General features: G+C 43.4%; 1 protein-coding gene across 1 annotated transcript; it reads right to left on the bottom strand.

Annotated features, from left to right (window-relative positions):
- Window positions 1-1,449: 1,449 nt before the first annotated feature.
- ATP6V0C (ATPase H+ transporting V0 subunit c) lies at window positions 1,450-22,494 on the bottom strand. The gene is made up of 3 exons (XM_033166624.1): window positions 22,011-22,494; window positions 5,853-6,036; window positions 1,450-2,332 (listed from the first exon to the last, which is right to left on the bottom strand). Exons 1-3 carry the CDS (start codon window positions 22,093-22,095, stop codon window positions 2,128-2,130), a joined length of 474 nt encoding a protein of 157 aa, XP_033022515.1. The 5' UTR covers window positions 22,096-22,494; the 3' UTR covers window positions 1,450-2,127.
- Between the last annotated feature and the right edge of the window lie 435 nt (window positions 22,495-22,929).

Raw genomic sequence — 22,929 nt, 5'->3', positions numbered from 1 at the left:
AGCTATTTGTTGAAGTTGTAACATTCCCAAATCACGAGTCCTGATAATCATGGCTCTGGTTTTTAGAACATTTGCTCCATGAGTACAGGGTGGAAGTCGGAAAGATGAAGCATGGCAGGGCTGAGGAACTGCCTGTTTGATTTCAGTTACAAATCAGCCACAGCCAGCCTAGCCAAGGGAGAGATTACAATAAAAGATGTAGCCTTCTAGCTACTGTTAGAGCTGCCGTTTCATCCCTGCAGTCTACAGATCATTGGTGAAAGTTCATACGCTAGTGATCTGCATCTGCTCCGTTAAAATGTAAATAAAAGCCAAATTCTCACATTATTTTTATACCCTATTTTCTACTGCGGTATCCATAAGATGCTTTCTTCAAGCGCACAAGAAAACCCAGAGCTTTAGCTGTAAAGAGAACTATGGTGTTGCAACTCCTATCATGCCTGACTACTGGCTATGCTTGCTGAGGCTGGTGAGAATTCTTGTTCAGTATCTGGGGAGGGGGAACACAGGCTCCTCAAAGCTGATGTATGCCATGAGGAGGATCCCATGCATCTGAAGCCACACTGGCTTCAGTACTAGGTTTTCTTGGGAAACAGTATATTCTCTCTCCCCTCCCCCCACTTCAAACAAAACAGCTTCACTGTGCTAACCAAAGTGTCTTGGAGCTTTACTGCTGTTTGGATCCAAGCACTGTTAGAAAGTCAGATAAAAGCTACGTGCCAAATGGCACCTTAAACTTAGGTTTCGGTTGCCACAACAGAATGTATTTGCCAGGTGGTTGGAGTAGATGATCCTCAGGGTCCCTTCCAATGCTACAATTCTACAATCTGAACTACATTGCTTGAGTGTAATTTGCTCTTACAACACACACAGAGGAAACGGAAATAACTATGGACCAAGGCAGAGGTTTTTAAAATGTGGTTCCCAACCTGATGCCCAGAAATCTACACGTGGTTGCAACTGGACCCACACCAGAAGTAAAATGTGCCTGGCGCCTTGGAAATTTCAACCACTGGATCCAAGTCCAAAAGTTTTTTCATATTTTGTAGTGAAAACAGTCCTGAAACTCATATGACAGGAATAGAGGGCAGGGCTTCATCTGCTCAGGAAGCCTGTTTTTCCACAGTCCAACTGGGTGGAGCCCTGCTTATGCATGCCACAGACATGCCTTTGAGCAAGCTGCTGCCCATGTGCCAACTGCTGTGCAGAGAAGGCACCCAAAGTAAAAAGCGGATTATGCCTAGCACCAAAAAAGCAAACAGGAACAAGTTGTACAGCCATACTCCCCAAAAATATGCACAAGGAGCTAGGGTGCCAGTGGGAAATCGAGACTAGTTTATTGACCTCCAGGCAGTTTTTAAGGTGTCCTTGCATTTACACACAGAGGGTTAGGTGGAGCCAGTGTTTCAAAAGCCTGTACTTCAGACAAACCACACAAAGACACACCTCTTTACAATGATGTAGTGGAGGAAATTTTATTATCTGGAAACGTATAACTGCGAAACCCAACACTGGGTGCACAACTTTGATGCCGGAGCATACAGATTTTTTATTTTTATTTTTACTACTGGGAACACAGGAGTGCCTGACATTTTGCTGTTATTTGTATAAACACAAACAGTCTCACACTCCAATACCAGGACACGACAGCAATCTTTTGAGATTCAAATTACATCCAAGGATTTCTCTGCACTTACAATTAACCCCACAGTGTATTAATCTACCTATATATGAGATTAATATATATAAGCATGGGAAATTGAAAACTCTTGCTCCATATGTATGAACATGTCAAGTCTTATAAATAAAACATCCAGTGAAGAGAAAAAAGTTACCATTTCTAGTTCATATTTATACATAAAGTACTCTAATGGCAGAATGGATGGAAAATTGCACATGAGCTCCCCCCAAGCCTTGCCTAGAGGGCTTGAGGCAGCTCATTCTGTAATATTGAAGTACACACAAGACAGACAAGTCACTAACATACATTGCGCATTTACAAGAGATCAACTACCAAACTGATGACAACTGTACACATTGTGGAGAGACCATTTTCATTCTGGAGATTAGATTTGTTTGTTTTTTCAACATTTTTTTTTAAACACATCATACTCTGATTTTTTATTTTTACTTTGTGGAAAGGATAAGGGCAACAATGAGGCCATAGAGACCCAACACTTCAGCAAAGATCAAGATCAGGATCATGCCCACAAATAACCTAGGCTGTTGTGCCGTCCCCCGTACGCCTGCGTCACCCACAATGCCGATGGCGAAGCCGGCAGCCAGCCCGCTGAGGCCTACGCTCAGACCAGCGCCCAGCTGAAGGAAGCTCCTGCAGGTGAAGGACAAGGGGAACAAAAGTTTAGCAGCAAACAACAACAACAGTCTCCAATCACATTGAGACAGCTTAGTACTGTTCTTCTAGGAATGGCAAGACAAACCCATTCAGAAATTTCCTGGAAAGCCTTTTCGGCCAAATCAGCATTCCTGAACTATGCAAGCATTCTGCCTTAATAAGATTCTGCCCAAGTTATGGCTGCTGTGCAGTGATAAGCAGTTTTTCCTCCTATTCTAAATCAGCTCATTTTAGAGCTTTGTTAAGAAGTCAGCTAAACAGTTTCAAGTAACCATGTCTAACAGGACTGCGAAGACCACCTTCATGCTAATTATTAGTTAACTATTAAACTGTGGGGATATGAGATTTTAAATGGTTTTAATTGGCATCCTGTCCTAGCAAACTAATTTCTGCTCAGAGTAAACCTAATGAAAATGGGCACGATTAAATTAGGCCCATTAATTCCACTGCAACTACTCTTGAGTCAAACTTAGCTGGACACAATCCTTTGTTTTTTAATTGCATTGTTTTGCTGCTCTGTTTGCTGTCCTGGATTCCTTTGGGAGGAACGGCAGGATATAAATTTAATAAATAATATAAAAGGGGGATTTTGAGCCATTCACAGTTGCTGCTAAGTAGTTGCAGGAAGTTCCGATTTCCTGCCCCTTTGAAAAGCAAAGGACAAGGTAGCCCACAATTGGTACCTCGGTTTAAGAATAGTCCTGTTTATGAACGATTCGGTTTACGAACTCCACAAAACTGGAAGTAGTGTCCTGGTTTGTGAACTTTACCTCGGTCTAATAACAGAATCTGAATGGATGAAAGGGCACTGGTGGCAGGAGGCCTCATTAGGGAAAGTGCGCCTCGTTTTAAGAATGGTTTCGGTTTAAGAACAGACTTCTGGAACGGATTAAGTTCGTAAACCGAGGTACCATTGTATAGACTCTGGAGACTGCTCTGTGGCTACTTTTTGACTACTTTCAGGAGTTCCTAACAAAAGCAATCTTGTTGCCACAAGCTTTGCTTTAAAGTCTGGATCTCATGCTAAAGAACCGAGTCCCTTGGAATAGCCTGCATCTGAGTCTGCAGATCTTCAATAGTGACAACCCAAAATCCAAGAGGGAAAACCCTGAAGGAGAAGTCAACAGCCCAAAATGGATGGATACGGCATAAGTAACAAAATTAGTGCAAATATAAATATAAATATAAAATATAAAAAATAGTTTGTTTCATTCATCCAACTCTGCTTCGTTAACAATAAAGTTCTCCATTCATAACTGTTATTGGCAAATTATTAACAACTTTCTTAGGATGGATTTTTAACTAGACATCCAGATAGCCATCAGCTACTATATGCAAGTTCTTACATGATCTCATCAGTTCCTATTAATCTTAGTTCTATTGTTCTAGTAATGAGCCACAGTTAAAACAAACTATAGTAGCCAATGTACTCATGGCTGATTATTTCCTTACAGGGCAGATATGCCCAGTACGAGTCACAGGCTTGTTACAACTTCTCATGAAAGTTTAACAAAGATTGGGTTTCAGCTTATTCTAGGTACATAATGCAAGTATCCGTGCCTGTTTAAGTCTAGTGTAGCAGCAAGAGATTGGTTTACAGACATGCTTCAAATTAAGCATCACTGAATAATTCAGTGCTTCACTACTGCACCACATGTCAGAGTTATTACATATTAAAGTATTTTGCCTTATCCAGTTTGAAGCCTTTTTTGGGGGGGTGGAGTTTGGTAGAAAAGCCCCTCAAGCTTTCAAAACCCACTACAGCCCAACTGGCTCAAGTGAGCAGTCAGTTCTGCAGATCAAGAGAGGGGGCGTCATACTATTGTTTTAACAATAGCCTTAATATGCTGTATGAAAAGCTAAAATTAAAACTGTTTGCAGTATTATTACATGAGGGCTTGATTTTCAGGGGGAAAAAATCCCCCCACCGCCCCAGCATGCTGGAAATAATACCTTTTATCCCAGTCACCAGTCATTACCAGAAGGCATTTGACAGTTGAATCCAGCTGGCTGAACACCTTTCTATCACAATGCTAGAGCTTAAGTCTCAAAGCAGAGGGACTCTATATTAAGTAATGATAGACCATTTTAAGCACATAAAGCCCAGTGTTCCCTTGAGCTTACAATTTTTACTGTACTTATACAAAGTTGATCCAGACTCAATCTGAACGAGATGGGTTGATTATGAAGCTATGCTTCTGTGTGTTGAGTATACCCTACAACATGCATGTCCAAAGTCCGTTTTGGGGGCCTAATCCGGCCCTTTGGTCAGTTTAATCCAGCCCCTGTGGCAGTTAATTTCCTGGGGTAAAATCCTAAAAAAAAACCTCAACAACTTCAATCCTAAAAAAAACTTTGGGGTAAAATCATAAAAAAGGCCAACAACTTCGGTTGGCCCTTTGGTCGGCCCTCACGGCCCTTCACTTCATTAAATCTGGCCCTCTTTGAAAAAAGTTTGGACACCAGTGCTGTACAAGGACATACCTGGAAATAGCTGGGGCTTTAGCAAATAGGATCCCACAGTTGCTGACATCTGTCCTATTTAACCTACACCTGCTGTGTTATTAACTTGGTTTTTAAAAGCTATGAGTAGCACCTATTAATGCAAGAACTGCCAAACATTACACGGTAACCGTTTTTGAAATGGCGCTATCATTAGCCAAGCATGGCAACATAACCAATAAGGGTAATCATTTGCATATAGAACATTCTTGCTTTTTTGCACCTTAAAGGAACCGAGAAGAGGATTCAATTACAGATGTACTCCCACATACTACGCTGCAGAGGTCGGCAACCTAAGGCCCGGGGGCCAGATATGGCCCATGGGGGTCGTTTAACTGGCCCCCAAGCCGCCCCTGAACCCTGCCGCCCGCTTGGCTAAAGCTCCTGCAGCCGATAGGAAGCTGCAGGCGCGTCCTCCATGTTGGAACACATGCACACGCGATCCTGCCCATGGAGACATCTCCGGCAGAGTGAAGCGGCCCAGGTTGCTTAAGCCTTGCCAACCCCTGTACCACAGAGCCACAGAAAAACCTGCAGCTGACATGGTAAAGGTAAAGGTAAAGGGATCCCTGACCATTAGGTCCAGTCACAGACGACTCTGGGGTTGCGGCGCTCATCTCGCTTTATTGGCCGAGGGAGCCGGCATGCAGCTTCCGGGTCATGTGGCCAGCATGACTAAGCCGCTTCTGGCGAACCAGAGCAGTGCATGGAAACGCCGTTTACCTTCCCACCGGAGCGGTACCTATTTATCTACTTGCACTTTGACGTGCTTTCGAACTGCTAGGTGGGCAGGAGCAGGGACCAAGCAACGGGAGCTCACCCCATCGCGGGGATTTGCACCGCCGACCTTCTGATCGGCAAGTCCTAGGCTCTGTGGTTTAACCCACAGCACCACCCGTGTCCCTATAGCAGCTGACATGCCAACAGGCCATTTCAGTGTTGTTTTTTATTTCAGTACAGCTCGCAATGCAGAGGACTCAAAAAGAAAACTTACTTGTACAGTGTAATTGTAGCTGTGATGGAATTAGCAATAAGGACTGCCACTACCAAGCCGTAGATTGCTATAATACCCGCCATGACAACAGGAATGATTGACTTCATGATCAGCTCTGGCCGCATAACAGACATGGCTGCAATGCCTGTGCCGCTCTTTGCTGTGCCATAGGCAGCTCCCAATGCTGGAAGGAAGAAGAGAAAAGCCAGAGGTGAGTCTTACCAAGCTTACTGTACCCTTTCAATACAAAAGAACGGAGGAAAATATTGGCACAGAAATCAGCACTGTGTAAAATTATCTTGAACTTTGGTTATCATGCAAAATTATCATATGAATAAAATACAAAATCACACTGCGGGTATGAATGTCATACAATACAATTTTAACTGATTTCTAATTTCAAGTAACAAAGCATACCCATGCAAGCCATACAGAGAACACAGTACTATTTTACAAATAGTATCTAAAAATATTCTAAACTTCTGACCATGTAAGTCCAGGCTTCCTCAAACTCGGCCCTCCAGATGTTTTGAGACTACAATTCCCATCATCCCTGACCACTGGTCCTGCTAGCTAGGGATCATGGGAGCTGCAGGCCAAAAACATCTGGAGGGTCAAGTTTGAGGAAGCCTGATGTGATGTAGTCCATCAGCAGCGTTTTAACAGTAACTGTTGTGTGCCTTGAGCAGCATTGTAGCTTCACAAGTTACAAGTCAGGCTTGCTGTACGTGCCAAGCAAGCAAGGTTTCAGAGAGACAACAATACTATATTATCCACACACTGTGACTTAATATATTTGTTTCTAATTTAGGGGCCGCCCCCAGCAGATTACAAGTAGAAACTGTAGACAAAGCATAGTGTCAAGAGTTATTGTGCAAACAGCAACAAGACTATACATTTTAGCTACCACACAGGTTGGCTCACTACAATCTAGGGCAGGCATAGGCAAACTCGGCCCTCCAGATGTTTTGGGACTACAATTCCCATCACCCCCGACCACTGGTCCTGTTAGCTAGGGATCATGGGATTTGTAGTCCCAAAACATCTGGGAGGGCTGTGTTTGCCTATGCCTGATCTAGGGTTTAACCATGATCCCCAGATGGACACATGCCTGCACTCAAGGCATGAGGACAACCAACATTCTTAATGCAGCACTGGAAGCAAAGAATAGCAGCAGCTAATTGTTTTACAACACGGCCTCAGCTTCTGTGTCCCCCACCAACTTAGGTCAATGCAGCCTGTTATTTTCAGGAGAACGTCTGTAGCCACTTGACACCCCCTTCCCCAGAAAATACAAAGCCCCCCCCATTCAGCCCTAAGCCCCTATTTTAAGGTAGAAAGTTAAACAGTATCCTCCTAGATAAAAGGATGACAAGTTTCACTTGAGACACATACTGGTGCCAAACCATTAAATGGCTTCAGGACTTTTTAGACAGATTGTCACTTTACAGTAGTGTTTTGCCACTCTTCCTGAGCCCATGGATGCTGCAATTACAGTAAATGTAAAGGACCCCTGACAGTTAAGTCCAGTTACGGACGACTCTGGGGTTGCGGCGCTCATCTTGCTTTACTGGCAGAGGGAACAGACGTTTGTCCGCAGACAGTTTTCCCGGGTCATATAGCCAGCATGACTAAGCCGCTTCTGGCAAAACTAGAGCAGCGCACGGAAATGCCGTTTACCTTCCTGCCAGAGCGGTACCTATTTATCTACTTGCACTTGCTTTCGAACTGCTAGGTTGGCAGGAGCTGGGAGCGAACAATGGGAGCTCACCCCGTCGCAGGGATTCGAACCGCCGACCTTCTGATCAGCAAGCCCTAGGCTCAGTGGTTTAGACCATAGCACCACCTGCGTCCCACCTACATTACTCTGTGCCAAAATGGCTTCATCACTAGAGCTGGCCGATTTAATCCTGCATCACCAATGGAGCCTCTGGGCCATGTACCACAAATGCAATCTAGTACAACACCTTAAGCTGATCTAATGTAGCTCATCTGTGCTTTTGATGTACAGAAACTAGCTACTTCAAAGGAAAACCAGAAAGGAGGAACTAAAATAAAGACAGTAACATGTTATGGCAGTTGTTTTTGCACTGCCAGATTGCAGTAAGGCTATTCTTCCCAAGTCTCATCCCAGGAATGCAGAAATTTTAAAGTCCAGTCTTAATTGCAATGCTTTGCTTTTAAGTAGTTCTGACCTGTGTAAATAACCATATAATGGAGCAAAGTTCTCAAACCTGAAATCTGTAGTAAGGTTGCTAGATATCAGCTCATTTATTGGCTGTAAGTTAAGCCTTAATTAAGCCATCAGCATGTTTACATGACACTTTCCTGGGGTAGTGCAGCACTTGGCTCTTCCCTACCATAAAACTCTCCTTTGGAAAGGTGGTGTTGGCAACAGTTAAGTGTCAGCGGTGTTTGTGCCAGCCTTATGTTAGGGAGCATCTGTTCAGACACTTTCACAAGCATAGAAAATCAGCTGGGGAATGTTTCAGTTCTCTTTTTACTCACTAAAGAAATGGCATGGTGGCACCAAGCTTGCAGAAAACTCATGCCACAGGACTACTGCCCTGTTCTTCTGCTTGGCACTCAGCTTTCTGAATGGCAAGGCTAGCTAGTATTCCTTGCCTGTTTGTGTAGCCAAGAGAAATTGACAACCACAACTGGAGAGCCTCTTCATTCTAAGTCACATTCATGAGCCAATACCACAGTTCAAGCCTTGTCCACTGGACTTATTACAACTGGCCAGAGACAAGGCTGAGAGGTTGACTGTTGTCTTCTCCTCCACCAACCTCCCTGAGTATTATCCCATGGCAGTGTGGATAGGCTATGGCAAACAAAAGCAGCAAGCAGGCTGGATTATTCTTTTTATTTTAAATGGAAGCAGTTTCTTCAGCACCGGTAGTTGGTGCATAAACTTGAATTACTGTGATGTTAAAAGGTCTGCCATGGATTCGTATTGAGATCATTCTATGTGATTGCATCCCAGTACAGCTTTCACCACTCTTGTTGACTACGAGGGCCACTCCATTTCTTTTATGGGATTCTTGCCCACAGTAGTAGATATGATGGTCATCCGAACTGAATTTGCCCATTCCCGTCCATTTTAGTTCACTGATGCCCAGGATGTCAATATTTATTCTTGCTCTCTCATTTTTGACCACATCCAGCTTACCAAGGTTCATGGTTCTTACATTCCAGGTTCCTATGCAATATTTTTCTTTACAGCATTGGACTTTCCTTTCGCTTCCAGGCATATCCGCAACTGAGCGACCTTTTGGCTTTGGCCCAGCCACTTCATCAGCTCTGAATCTACTTGTACTTGTCCTCCACTCTTCCTCAGTAGCATGTTGGACACCTTCCGACCTGAGGGGCTCATCTTCCAGCGTCATAACTTTTATATGTCTGTTGTCTTTGTCCATGGAGTTTTCTTGGCAGGGATACTGGAGTGGCTTGCCTGTTCCTGCTCCAGGTGGATCACGTTCAGTCAAAACTCTCCACTATGACCTGTCCATCTTGGGTGGCCCTGCACGGCATAGCTCATAGCTTCTCTGAGTTATTCAAGCCCCTTCGTCATGACAATGCAGTGATCTATGAAGGAGGGTTGTCTAGTAGGTAGTGCATAAACCATATCTCCTTTTCATACTCAAATCAATCCACTATCCGACCTTACTTCAATTCAGCAGTCATTGTTGTTTAAAAGGCCTTTATAGGTTTAAAAAACCCACCTTTATAGGTTAAAAAAGTCTTTAAAATGTACAGTGAGAAAATAAATGGAAGGTCTGACTGGAAGAATGAAACTATAAAAAATACTTTATAATTGTGTCAAGTTCACATGATTGTTCAGGAAATATGAGATATTCAATTGGAATGTCAGTGATTTAGATAGTTGTGAAGAGGAATATAATGTATTCTGAAAAATACAAAGGCTATAGTTAAGTAGGAAAATTTGAAGTGCTGGGGCTCAACCTGTCCGTGTTCCGTTAGCATTTTAAACAGGAGTCTTGGCACAAACAGAAAACTTATTATCTGTCTTTTATTGGTGTTTGATGACTAACACCTGCAACTAAATACTCAGGTTTACAATGAATTTGAATTTTAACAGAACATACATTAATGCAAAAACCCTCATTTCTAGTTTAACTAAATCTATGCCCCTTGTACACTTGACCACCTGAACACAAATGCTTTTATAGGGTTTCTCCAGGGTCCATTTTTACCACTTAATAGGCGGCCTAAATCCAAAACAATCATGTACTATTATGGGCTTGATACTGAAGCTTAGGAATCTACAATTTATTTTTGGGATTCAGGTGGCAGCTTTGGCAGAAATCTAAACCCACTGGATGATTTCAAATTTTATCCAAGTGTCATCTAACAACCACCTTTGTTCACTTCTCAAATTGTGAATATTGTGACCACCTAATCACTATGAACACTTCCCATCTCACTGAAGGACAAACTAGCTTCTGGACATTAGATTAGAACAGCTAGTTTAAGTAGCAGATGGTTGGTGGGTAAGTAAGTGATCTGTAATTGAGCATCAATAGAAGTGAAATGACATGAAGATCTTTACTGGTGCAACAGGTGTATTTTTGCACACATACTGCTTGAAAAAAAATGCAGGTTTTCTGTTACATAAGCAATACATCGTGCATCTTTCAAAATAGTAATATTGTTTTAAATTTTTAACAAATTTTGGCAAGAATCCAGGGGGCTACTTTAGGCACTTCAACAGCTTACGTACGTTTGTTAATATTTATCCCCCCACCCTTTGCATACAATACTCTTTTTCCATTATCAAACTGACTTTTCAAACCTCTGTTTTACAAGCAGTTGGTACTGGAGATTGCTGCTTGGGAAATAAATCCCTTAATAGTGATAGCTATTTGCATCCTGGTATGCAAACAAACATTTAAACAGGTAGCATTAACCCTCAATACCAGATGTTGGGGACACACAACAGGGGAGTGTTGGCTCTGTGATCTGCTTATTTCCCAAAGGCATTTGATTAGCTACTGTCAGAGATGCTGGACTACACAGACCCTTGATTTGATCTATAGCAAGGCTCATTTGACAGGAATTTAAAAAAAAATACTGAAACCATCCTTACCAGTGTCATCAAGCAATCATTATGCATTCTTTTAATTTGAAGCTGTAAGCTTGCTTTAAGTTGATCTACCCTATGATAATGAGCTACAGCAACAGCTTGTTAGATTAGAATGACTCTCTTGCATTCATTGCTATGTAAGCATTTGACATATGATTTTGACTGATTTGATTAATTCTATTTCTATACTGTTTTTCATTCAAATGAATCCCACAGCGGCTTCCAAATATCATGATAGAACACAACAGAACATCAGAAATACAGCATAAATCATGTGGATTAACAAATCATCAGTGAAACGATTACAATCTACAACAGTTAAAGCAACAACAAGAAAAGATAATCACAATTAAAGCAAAGGTACTATTCTATGATTAACAAATCAATACAGCATATTAACATAACAAATAAGCTAAGCACAGCAAGGTTCACATAACACTCCCCACACCCCCATGACTCAAACTTTCACTCTATTCTGCTCACTAAAATATGTATACATATAATGCCCATGGCAGCAACTCCTTTCTGAAGGTTCCTCGGGCTGGAGGTGTAGCAGCACAGGTGAAACCAATCACCCCGATGGCAAAAAGGTCCCCTCTCTCCTCCCTCTGGCTCTTATGAAGACTCCTAGGGCTGGAGGGTAGGGCATAGCAGGTGGAAAAAACCATTACCTGCTGGCCGACACAGTCTCTCTCCCCTCACTACTGACACAGTTAGGATCATACTATTACAATCATATTAGGCTACAAACATCAGGTTCAGAAGATATTTTTTTAAAAAAACCTATGGTGCATGATGTTCAAAAGTTCTGCTATGTTCCTCCCTACTTCTGTTGTATGGTGGGATGAAGCAAGTCAGCCTTGTTCTTTAATCTGAATACAAGCTTGTGGTTTCTCCCCTCAATTGCCCCAACCCATCATTTATTGTGATGTTAACTGGGCTACAGTGTCCCAATCAAAAGTACAGAAAGGCTGCCCACAACATGCACCAAACTAGCCATTGCTCTAATAAATCCAGATTCTGCAGCTCATAGTAGCAATGGAAGCAGTGTTTGAGGTGCTCGCAAATGGAGATATGCGCCTGGCGTCCTAATTGTGAACCCTGAATGGAAGTACTTAATCCTCCATACGTCCAGGTAAATGTCAGCCAAGAGTTTTGCAAAAATATATGACTAATCTTATGGACTTGTTACCATCTTCTAAATCTATACAGTGGTGCCTCGCTAGACGAAAAGAATTCATTCTGCGAGTGTCTTCGTAGAGCGAATTGTTCGTCTAGCGAAGCACCAATGCAAACCGCTACTTTTCGCGACGGAAATTTTTTTTTTTCGTCTTGCGAGGCAGCCCCATTGACATTTTCGTCTTGCGGGGCAGCCTTCCGCTAGCGAATGCCGTTCGTCCAGCGAGTTTTTCGTCTAGCGAGGCATTTGTCTAGCGGGGCACCACTGTACTTGCTGAACAGTTGTGCTGGAGAAGCTAGAAGTCTTAATAGCTCTATGGACCCAGGTTTATTAGTTTTTGATGGTGAGAAGGCGACACCATACAGACTGTTTAGCAGGCAAATACATAGTAACACACATATGTTGTGAACGGAGGTTGCTGGTCACTGTAGGTTATAACTTGCTTAGATTAGGGATTTTATTCAAGGTATTCTGCTAAGGTCTACGTACCTTAACAATGCTGTATTAAAAACACTGGCTTGGATACGAACCTTCCTTCTATGAATGGAATAGGGTTTACTTTCACACAAAAAAGCATTTCCCTTTCTCCCCCTGCCTTTATATCACCCCAAGACTCTGCTCTCAGGGAATGGTTTGGGGGGGGGGAAATTGGGGGGGGGGCTGCAGTTAAGTTTGGCAAAAATTGCTCTATCCCTTACACAGAAGAGCCATTTAGGATCCAAGTTTGAGGAAAGGAACCTTGAAAAGGGTGGCTAAGGCCAGGCCAAGCAACTTCCACTTTTCTGGTATCGGATAATCCTGTTGGAAGATGCAATGCTATAAAAATTGGCTGTAGAAATTTTATTAATAAGCACACAAATTATGATAGTCACAAAAGAAGTGCAACTGGCAGGAATTTAGCTAGGCACAGTAACAGCTGAACTCTGTTCTAAACAACTCTTTGCTTATCTGAAACGGAAGAAAAAAATTGTGCAAGTAGACACAGTGAATCTTACACAGGTTGTAGAATCCACCTTTCCCTGTCAGAGGCTTGCATTTTAATCATACAGAGCACACCATGACCATGAGAATAGTTTTGAATGCTTGCCCAATCTTTGCTGCACGGAGTTGCTAAAGCTTTGTTGATGTATGTGAAGTTGTGGTAACAACTGCTTAATTTAGCTATTCTAGTAGCCACTGCTCTGATAATATAGTTAATGGCACATGGTGTAAAGCCATGTACAGCTTTCATGCAGGAATATTGATTTTGGAGGACTTTTGCATGAATGCCAGGAAGTTTGTGATCTATAGAAGGATTAAAGAATTAAGACACAGCCTTGTTAGTTTAGTCACAAAACCAGTTGCTACTTTCAGAACCTCTAACTTGCTTGAGAAGGAAGACACTTTAGTTACCGGTAAGTGTTTTCAGTGGCAGTCTCAAGTTAAGAGGTTCTGAAAGTAGCAACTGGTTTTGTGACTAAACTAACAAGGCTGTCTTAATTCTTTAAAAGTCAAAGTCCCACTGCAACAGAATCTTCATTTTAATCAATAATTATTAGCAGAATCTAGAAAGTGCTGACAAGATAAAGGCAAATAATCTAGTCACTTCATTCTCCTTGATTCGACAGTAAGTCAGCCTTTGGTCAAGAGTCCATATGATAACAGATTTAGGAGATAGTCTTCTTCATGTTCAAGCAGAGCATATCCTTGCCACAATAGTTAGGAGGACTACACTAATACAAATCTGAGTGAGGGAAAAACCTTCTTGCACCAAGAGTTAACAGGGAGGTCAGCTAGGTACCTTAGATTGAAAAACTGTCAGAAATCTTGCAGAGCTCTAAGATGAGGAACTGGACAGAAATGGCTTTAATTGAGACATATGGACAAGCCATGTGAAAATATTTAAGTGGCCTGCTCAGGTCTAAGGAAGGTTGGAAACATACAAATACAAGTCTTCCTTAACTTATTTTTTACTGGAGTATATCATGCAGTTACATTTTATTAGTTTAGCCCTAGTACAGATTTCTAAATTAGAAGCCAAGCCTCTTGCTATTTGGAAATGGATTTATATTATAGCAGCTTTCTAGCAAACCTGCTATTTTTTTCATTGCTCTTGTCTAGTTAGAAAAAAAGCTTGTAATTACAGGAAGAAACCCTGCTTTCTAGCATGTATTCAACATACTGGGAGAAAAACCATCAAGGTAGCAAGCAGGTCTAGATTCATTTCTGCAAGTTAAAGAGAACACTTTCATACAAATGAAGACATATCAACACAAAAAGGATGTAGGCATATCATACACTTCATAACATATGCTCATCCATCAACTTAATAGCATCTGTTGTAGGTTTTGCGGCTGGCATTTCCTAGCATTACAAAGTTGAAGTTTTATTTGCCTGCTATGTACACTTAATTGCTGTTGGAAAAACCTGAGCAGGATTTTGTAGCATAAAGACATGCTAACATAGCAGTCAACCTCCTTCCCCCTCCCACTTGCCCCACAACTGCTATTCTACCTATAGGACTGAGAACCTGTTTCTAGAGACTTGACTTAGTAAGATGTGTCTCCATGGCCACAAATTTACTTGCTTACAGATTTTAGGTAATTTTTTTTCATAATTCTGCCAGAATGTGGAGTACTAGCAAATCATGACTTGTGCCCCACCCCACATGTAAAGCACTCTGCAACTTCCTCTTGCTAACAAATATTGGTTGCTCAATTCTTCTTTCCATGAAGACTGACTTCTCAGTGGTTTCTTACAGCAACTTGCCATTCACAAACATTCAAAGAATGACTCTGCCCATCCTTGGACTCTTCCTGTTTTCTCTCCCTGCCTCCAACCCCCAGTTGGGTATTAAGCAGTTCATTTCTTGCACATGGGAATTCAGCTAAAAGCTTTAAAAGATCATGGCTCTATCAGTTCTAATTTAGGCAAAATGTATTACTCAAACCTTCATTCAAATTGTGAGCAACAGATCCCATTTTTGCTAGGCAAGTTTGGAGATCACTAATAGACAGAAAGGAGAGGAAAGGAGGCCTTTGATCAGCAACTTAAAGCAGTGTGAATGATGGACCTATGTCTGAAAGAACATATGGTGTTCTTTTTGGAGAGTGGGGGAGAGGGCTTCAAGCATGTGCAGTGCTTTGAAGCTAGAAGCTGAATTATCACAGGTACTTAAGCGGCTGGCTTTCTGGGGTTGCAGATCTGCTGTCAACAACAGCCAATACATCTCTAGCTTCTCTTAACACTCACTTCAAGTGGTGGTAACAGACAGCTCCTTGTCTGTGGATCATAAAGATCCAAGTTAGTATTGGCAGATGTCTGCAAATTTTGGGAGAACACTGCACTGTGTTTCAAAAAGATTCTCCACCATCTTAACTCTGGCACAAATATCCTCAATGGGAGGCAGGGCAGGCCATCACTTCCAAGCTTATCTGAACATTTAATGTCAAGATCAGAAAGGCAAATGTGTTTTGGACAGGTTCAGCACACCTTACTTGGTATTCACACCAACAAACCCTCATTGATTGTTTTAAAATAAAACATGAGTAGGCCTCTTAGTTGCGCGGAAGCCTAGGGAAAGCTAAGACCAGCATTCTGTAGGGCTTCCAGAGGCCATAATCAGACATCCATTCTCCTTCACACCTTCCACCCATTTTACAAGTTACAATCAGGATCTGCAAATATTCTACAGTTTACAGTACAGTACTTAGAATTTTGGGGATCACAAGAACACCACCGCATCATCAGTAGGAACTAGCTATTATGCAACTATGTCAGGCAGGGCTGAAAACAAAGCTTTTACTCATTTCTGTGGAAAGGAGACTTGTAGACCAACATAATATTGGATGATGGGTCTAATTGAAGAACTGCAGAATGAAACACTTGACAAAGTGACAGTCACATTAGGACAATGATCACAGCAATCATGTTCATTTGTCTGTCTCAGCTTTGGAAAAAATGCAACTACATTTTACTGACATGCTCATCTACTGCAGAACTCTAGAAGTTTCTTAAAGCGAAGCTTGACATGGCCAGATTATAACATATGGTGTTAATGGTTGCTTATATGAAGTTCCTAGCAAATCCCTCCTGTCATCTTCAACCAGGCCTTTGGCTGCTTAATATTCTACATTTGGGGGGGGGGGAAGGTTGTATTTTGTTGTTCAGTTTAACTATTTGTGTTTTTACCTTGTATGTTTACTCTGTGAACTGCCCTGAGATCTTGCAATGATATAAAACTAGTAAGTAATAATAAAATAATTTAGATGTGGCATGCAGTCTCGTGTGTTTGTTTCTGGTGTACTAGAATACTGTATGAGATGTTAACAGTCTATGGCCAGCCCGAATATCTGGCAATACCCAACTTTTGTAAGCTATTTCTTGCTAACTGCAATGCTATTTTTAAGCTTTGTAACAATCCGCTTTTGGTAACCGCATTCTGAGGTTTAGTCAAACTATCTTGTTCAGGGGTAGGCAACCTAAGCCCCGTGGGCCGGATGCAGCCCAATCACCTTCTCAATCCGGCCCACGACAGTCTGGGAATCAGCGTGTTTTTACATGAGTAGAATATGTCCTTTTATTTAAAATGCATCTTGGGGTTATTTGTGGGGCCTGCCTGATGTTTTTACATGAGTAGAATGTGTGCTTTTATTTAAAATGCATCTCTGGGTTATTTGTGGGGCATAGGAATTTGTTCATTTGTTCATTTGTTCACATGGTCTGAGGGACGGTGGACCGGCCCACGGCTGAAAAAGGTTGCTGACCCCTGATCTTGTTGGTCAGGAAATTACAAGAGAAGAAGCCATTTTAACAGCTTCTGCCTTTTTAAAGAAGTCCAGAAAGCCCTTGTCATACATTTAAATTTTGCTTTCATTATTCTTCTCCACCATTCTGGGATCCACCCAGCTAAAGAGCAATTTAGAGATTCAAAAAAATAAAAGCTGTGCTGCTCCCTTATTAGGAGCAGAAATGTGCTCCCCAGCTAGACAATTCCAGGTTTCACCTTTCTAAAGCTGGATGCACATTACAAGGAAGATTATATCAAGTAGGAAGTTAACACAGATTAGTATATAGTACTTGTAACCACTGGAAATTATTGTCACCCATTTCCTTCTGCCATAGAGTCTAACTATGTTACATGGAAATATTAGATAATCACATCACTCAGAGGCATCTGATAATCCAATGAAGCAGGGAAAACCCACAAGCCTTGTGATTCGAGATCAGTCACCAAATAAGTATCACAAAATAAGGTTGTATGCTTGAAGGTCATGATGGCACTGGCAGCAGAAAGGTAGCACCATCACAAGGTTAGCCAGCAATGACCAGAATGAGTTTTATAAGCTGTTTACTATCATCAGAAATTAGTGTGTACAGGACCAAGATATGAGTGTTTATACAACATGGTTTCTGTCTCAAGCTGGCTAGCACAAAACAAGGCCTGAACTTAGTAGTACTAGACTGGTCTTGCACAGCTCATGAGGAACTAAGACATAGTGTCTTATTTAAGGTGTGCCAGGGCAGTGTTCAATGACAAACCAACAGGTACTAAGTCATTCATCTTAAGACACTGCATATCCAAGTCTCTGGAATGGAAGCCTTTGGCAAGTTAGCTTCTTGCTTCTCTGAAGATTAGCATTCAGTGCCATTTGCAGTTCACTAACAGACTGCTAGTTAAGGTGTCTGGGTATTTAACAGAACATCCACCAAGAACTATGTATGGTTGTCCAACATAGTTTTAATCATGAATACCTTTCCACAAATTGATTCAGTCTGCAAGTTCCATCAAACCACTTTTCAACATATGAACACACCCATCTATCTGGCAGAGGCTTTCTCAACAGTGCTCTTCACAGCAGGACAAAAAGGTCCAGGTGTTTAGCCAACGACCAGATCTGATCTAGAACAAGTCTGTCAAAGCAACTGTTCACACCTTATTGCTACTTTGTTGAGAGGTCCAGTCCAATGCAGGGAACAATACTCAATAGCCATCTCAACTTGGGGTGCTACTGACAATATGAGCTTGCAATGCAAGCTTTCCATTTGCTGCTTTAAGAGACTACAGTTAGGACACTATTTTGAAATATCATGCACGCATTCAGACTACTAGACTAGCCTTCTGCCAACCCCTTCCCCTATATAAATGCTTCTTAGATTTAGTTATCACTAGGAACATCTGCATGTCAGATGAATAATCTACCTCAAAGGATTCTGGGGCAGCTCGGTCGCTTGGGCCCATTCAAAAGACAGCTTTATACAGGAACAGCACACTGCTGAGAGGAAAACAGCATACAAGCCATCTTCCCAAGACAACTTCGGTTGTTACTGGCCTTCTCAGAGTCACTGATCCTGGCAACAAAATTTGGAAACCCCCCACAACCAGTTTCCACTGGAACAGAACCCATCCAGTTCCCCACGCTCTGCCAGAATAGATTAGAGGCAGTTGTATGTAGCTTTTCTGCAGGGAAATGTTGCTTGGCTAGAATGTGCCCTTGAACTCTTATCATGCACCTTGCATGTCTGGATAAATGACAGGTGGAAGCAGAGGAGCCAATTCCTAGGGGCCAAGATCCCTCCCCATAAAATATTTGAAGAAGCCCCCCCCCCCAGTTGATGGACACAGCCACTGTGATAGATTGTGCGGGGCTGGGCTTACCTCCAATATTTTATTCAAGTTGGCACCCCTGGGCGGGGGGGGGGGGGGAGTGTGTAGAAATTAGCCTATTGCACAAAGTTGCAAAGGAAGTCATATTAAGTTCAGCAATCTTCTTGTGTACAGTGGGAATTTATTAACTGCTAAGTTTTTTTGCCCACATGCTCATTTCATTTGATTGCAGTAAAATAATTCCTGAAGACAAAATCAGTGGCTAAGCTTGGTCAGAAAGTACTGGTGTGCTAGGTAAGAAACAGCAATTGTCTTAATGAAAGCCAGGATAGTGTAGTGGTTAGAATGACTAACTAGTACTGGGGAGATTCTGGTTCAAGTCTCCATTCAACCAGAAAGCTTCAACCTTTGAAGTGTAACCTACCTCTCTGGGTTGTTAAAAGGGGAGAGAATAAAGAACAGCTAGAGTTCCTTGGAGGAAGAACTATGCATCGTTTTTAATAATAATAATAATAATAATAATAATGATAATAATAATGCAGTGAATACTCTAGGTTTCCTCAAACTCAGCCCTCCAGATGTTTGTGGCCTACAACTCCCATGATCCCTAGCTAGCAGGACCAGTGGTGAGGGATGATGGTAATTGTAGTCTCAAAACATCAGGAGGGCTGAGGCTGAGGAAGCCTGCTCTAGAACTATTCAGGTGTGCAATAGTTCGTGGAGCTTTATATGGAAGGAGATTCTCCTGGATGACTTTTATATGGATGATTATTTTCAAGTTATGCTCAACTCTAATGGAACTTGCTTCCAATTGCTACCTAAACAGCACAAGGAATTTTATACAGTAGTTGGCTAGTTAGAGCCATGCTGGTAGTTTGAGGCATCAAGACCCCCCCCCCCAAATCAGGCTTAAAAGCAGCAATAGCTTAGCAAGAAGCATATTTTACATGGCTGCAGATAACAGCAGCAGTGTTACACATCCTTACACATTTAAGGAAAGCTGCAAAGTTTAGTGTGTCTGCATTTTTCAATTAGTAACAATACTTTGAAATTCCTCTTCCAAAAACATTTACATTACATTTGTAGGTGCTTTATAAAGTGGAATTAAATGCAATCTGACATAGCTCATTTTGTTTAGTGGTCAATCAAGCAATTAAAGACTTCTGGACAAGTGCTATAGACAAGTTTTGAGAGGAAGAAGTGAAAGGGAAGGAGCTGCCACTGAGACTAGAACGGTTTTGTTGTCACAGCTGGCTAGCACTCTTATTCATCAAGCAGCTATTAATTCAAGACTTATTTAACCACCACTTCCCATGCAATACAGTATCTTTCAGTATGACCAAGCTCAAAATTTAGGTAGCCCTTGCAGAGTGTTATTTGCATTTCACAAGCCCTCTCCACTTAAACAGAATAGTGTGTCAGTTTAATAAGCTGACATTCAGTTGATAAGCCAACATACAGATTCAAGAATGACACCTCCAGGAAAGTCTTGTGTAGAGAAAGCTCCACCCAGGTCTTTTTCCTAACACAACAATTCAGTTCCAGAGCAACCCCAATGCCTTAATAGGACTTTGGAGGGCAGGCCAAGCTGCATACTACATCTCAGCAAGGATAAGCCAGATTTTGCAACCGGCAGACAGCAAGTTAATCCAAATGCTGCACATCCATCTGACTGCCTTGTGGGAGTGTTTGCTTGGTACAAGATGGAAGATGTTCCAGCCTCACTGGCCTGGATGAACTGACTGCATGGAATCTTGACTGCATGGAATCACCTAGGTTTAGGTTAATTCAGCGCTCTGAATGGCATGTAGTGAGTGAAGCAGCAGAGGCTGCAACACCCCCCCCCCTCCCTGCAGTCACATGGCCAGCCAGGGGCTCCTCTAGCAGCTGACACTCTTCCCCTATGACGTCACCCTCATTGCCCCTTTGGATCTCTGCTTTCTGAAACAGCAGTAGTCTCCTTTTCTCTCTCTTTCTTTGCCTCTGCTCCCCCCTCCTGCCAATACCCCGGATGAGCCAGCTGGTAGGAGTAGGGTGACAGAAGGCAGAGAAAACTGAAAACCTTCAAAAAGGGAGAGAATTAAGAAGAAAAAGGTAGACACTGAAAAAACGGAAGTGACAGGCAGAGCACGTCCAGCTGGGCTGGGATTACGCCCCCACATTGCCCTCTCTCCCCTATCACTTGGGCAGGGACATTCCCGCAGCCACAGAATGACAAGACAAGGAGAGGCAGGCCGCCTAAGCCAAGCCCTGGAACTGGGGCAGGCTGGAGCAAGGAAGGACACCTGCTGTCTGTTGCATTGAAGACCAAGATACAATATAGAGCTGGCAGATCTAAACTAAATACATTTTGCCCATCCAAGGTTGTAAGCAAAGGGAACCCCAGTTAATTTTAAATGAAAGCTATTTTGAAAAAGAAAGAAAGAAAAATCCAATAATCAGCAGCATGCCTGCAGACACTCTCTATACCCAAGCAGAGAAAGGTGTGAAGGAAACACATCCCTCATTGCACCCTCCCAATAATTCCTTCCTTTCCCCAACCACCCCACAAGCTTTCTTCAGGGGGGTTGTCAACCTTGGGAAGCAGGGGGAGGGAAGACCACTAGATCATTCCCTCTCCAAGTAGGGCAGGGGAAAGGGGAAACACCTTGGCAGAGGGAAAGAGGTAACGCCAAACTTGACGCCTCCCCGTGCCCACGCCTTTCTTGCCTCTCCCAAGTCTAAAAGCAGGACAAGGAAGACGGTTTCGTGGAGAATTGCACAACAGGAGCAGGAAGGTGCTGGGGAAATGGGATGAAGCCCCCATTCCCCCTAAGGCATAGGAAGGGGGGTGATGAAGAAATGAGACACGAATATATATATATATATATATATATATATATATATATATATATAAAAACAGGCAGCCAGGAGACGACCTCATGGAGACACGAAAGAGCGTCAGGGTTTGGCCAAGGCAAAGCTCTCTCTCTCTCCCCCCCCCCTTTCTCAATACTGTATTATGATCCCACTTGTCCCCCTCCCCGCTTGCGGCAGGATCTCCTCCCAGGATGTGCAAAAGAGGCGAGTGGGTGGGTTGGAACCAAGTCACCCAACTGCTGCAGAGCCACCCTGGCTGAGCCGAGCGCCTTCCCCCCGCCGCGATCAGGATGACACCCAGCCCAGTTACGCAAGGCCACACAACAGCAGCACCAGCAGCCTCCTCACATGACGTCCTTCCTAAAGAAAACCCCCACCGCCAAGCCCCACCCGTGTGTCCTCGTCGGAAATGCCCCACAGCCTCACCGCTGAAGATCATGGCAGCCGAGGCACCCATGACGGCGAAGAAGCAGGAATATTCGGGAGGAGCGGTGGTGGCTGTGGACGACATGACTGCTGAGATGCACCGAGCCGGCGGGGGGAGGGGGAGTTTTAAAAAATAAGAATAAGCAGCAAAAGGGGGGTGGAGGAGGGCGGCTACGTCGGCGCCAAGCTGAGCCGGGCGAAGGGCTGGCGGCTGTGAGCTGCAAGAGGCGGCGGCGGCGGGTGACCGGGCTCCTTAAGTCCTCTAGCGCCGCTACTTAGTCCTCTATCGCCAAGCGGTATTCAAACGTCCTGACAGGCGGTGGAGGCTGCTGCAAAGACGGTGGGCCTCGTTGGTTAGCGTTGGTAGCGGCGCTCTTCGGCTCCGTCCGTCCCTCCTCCTCGTCCTGCAGCTGCTGCTCCGCCACTGCGCTCGCGGTTCGCTCTAAATACCCAGCCACCGCAGGACAAAATGGCGGCTGCCCGGGGGTCACGTGGGCCCGAGACGGGCACTACCTCCTCCTCCTCCTCCCTCCTTCTCTTGGAATGTGCCAAGGGAGAGAGAGGGGGGGAAAGGGAGAGCTCTTAATGGGGAACCACCTCCTCCTGCTCCTCCTTCGCGGTCATTTCGCTGATCTGTGATCATGAGGGCGGTTTTCATTTTGCTTTTTAGGGTTCGTGAAAGGGGAATGTCAGACAGGGTCTTGGGATGTCTCTTTCCTCCGACACCCCCCCCCGTCGAAGCAAATGGCTCGGGTGGTTCAGTCCCCTCAGGATTTCTCAGCTCTCTGTCCGTGGAGGGGCGGGGTTTATTTGTTCCCCCTCCCGTCAGGTGAGCGTGATTCAGCGCTGATTAACATAAAGGGCGGGGCAGCGCGACAAGCCCAGCCCCCTAGGCTTTTGATGGGCCTACCTTCCTGCC

This window comes from Lacerta agilis, chromosome 13 (genome assembly GCF_009819535.1).
Source record: "Lacerta agilis isolate rLacAgi1 chromosome 13, rLacAgi1.pri, whole genome shotgun sequence".
Lineage (NCBI taxonomy): Eukaryota > Metazoa > Chordata > Lepidosauria > Squamata > Lacertidae > Lacerta > Lacerta agilis.
The sequence above is the reverse complement of the archived record's forward strand: the minus strand, read 5'-3'. Positions and strand labels throughout refer to the sequence as shown.

Bases quoted from the DNA above. Each gene is read 5' to 3' on its own strand.
- ATP6V0C (XM_033166624.1), bottom strand. From the start codon at position 22,095: ATGTCGTCCACAGCCACCACCGCTCCTCCCGAATATTCCTGCTTCTTC. The intron at 6,037-22,010 runs GTGAGGCTGTGG...TCTTCCTTCCAG, and splicing joins GGCTGCCATGATCTTCAGCG to CATTGGGAGCTGCCTATGGC. The intron at 2,333-5,852 runs GTAAGTTTTCTT...CTTCACCTGCAG, and splicing joins GCTACAATTACACTGTACAA to GAGCTTCCTTCAGCTGGGCG.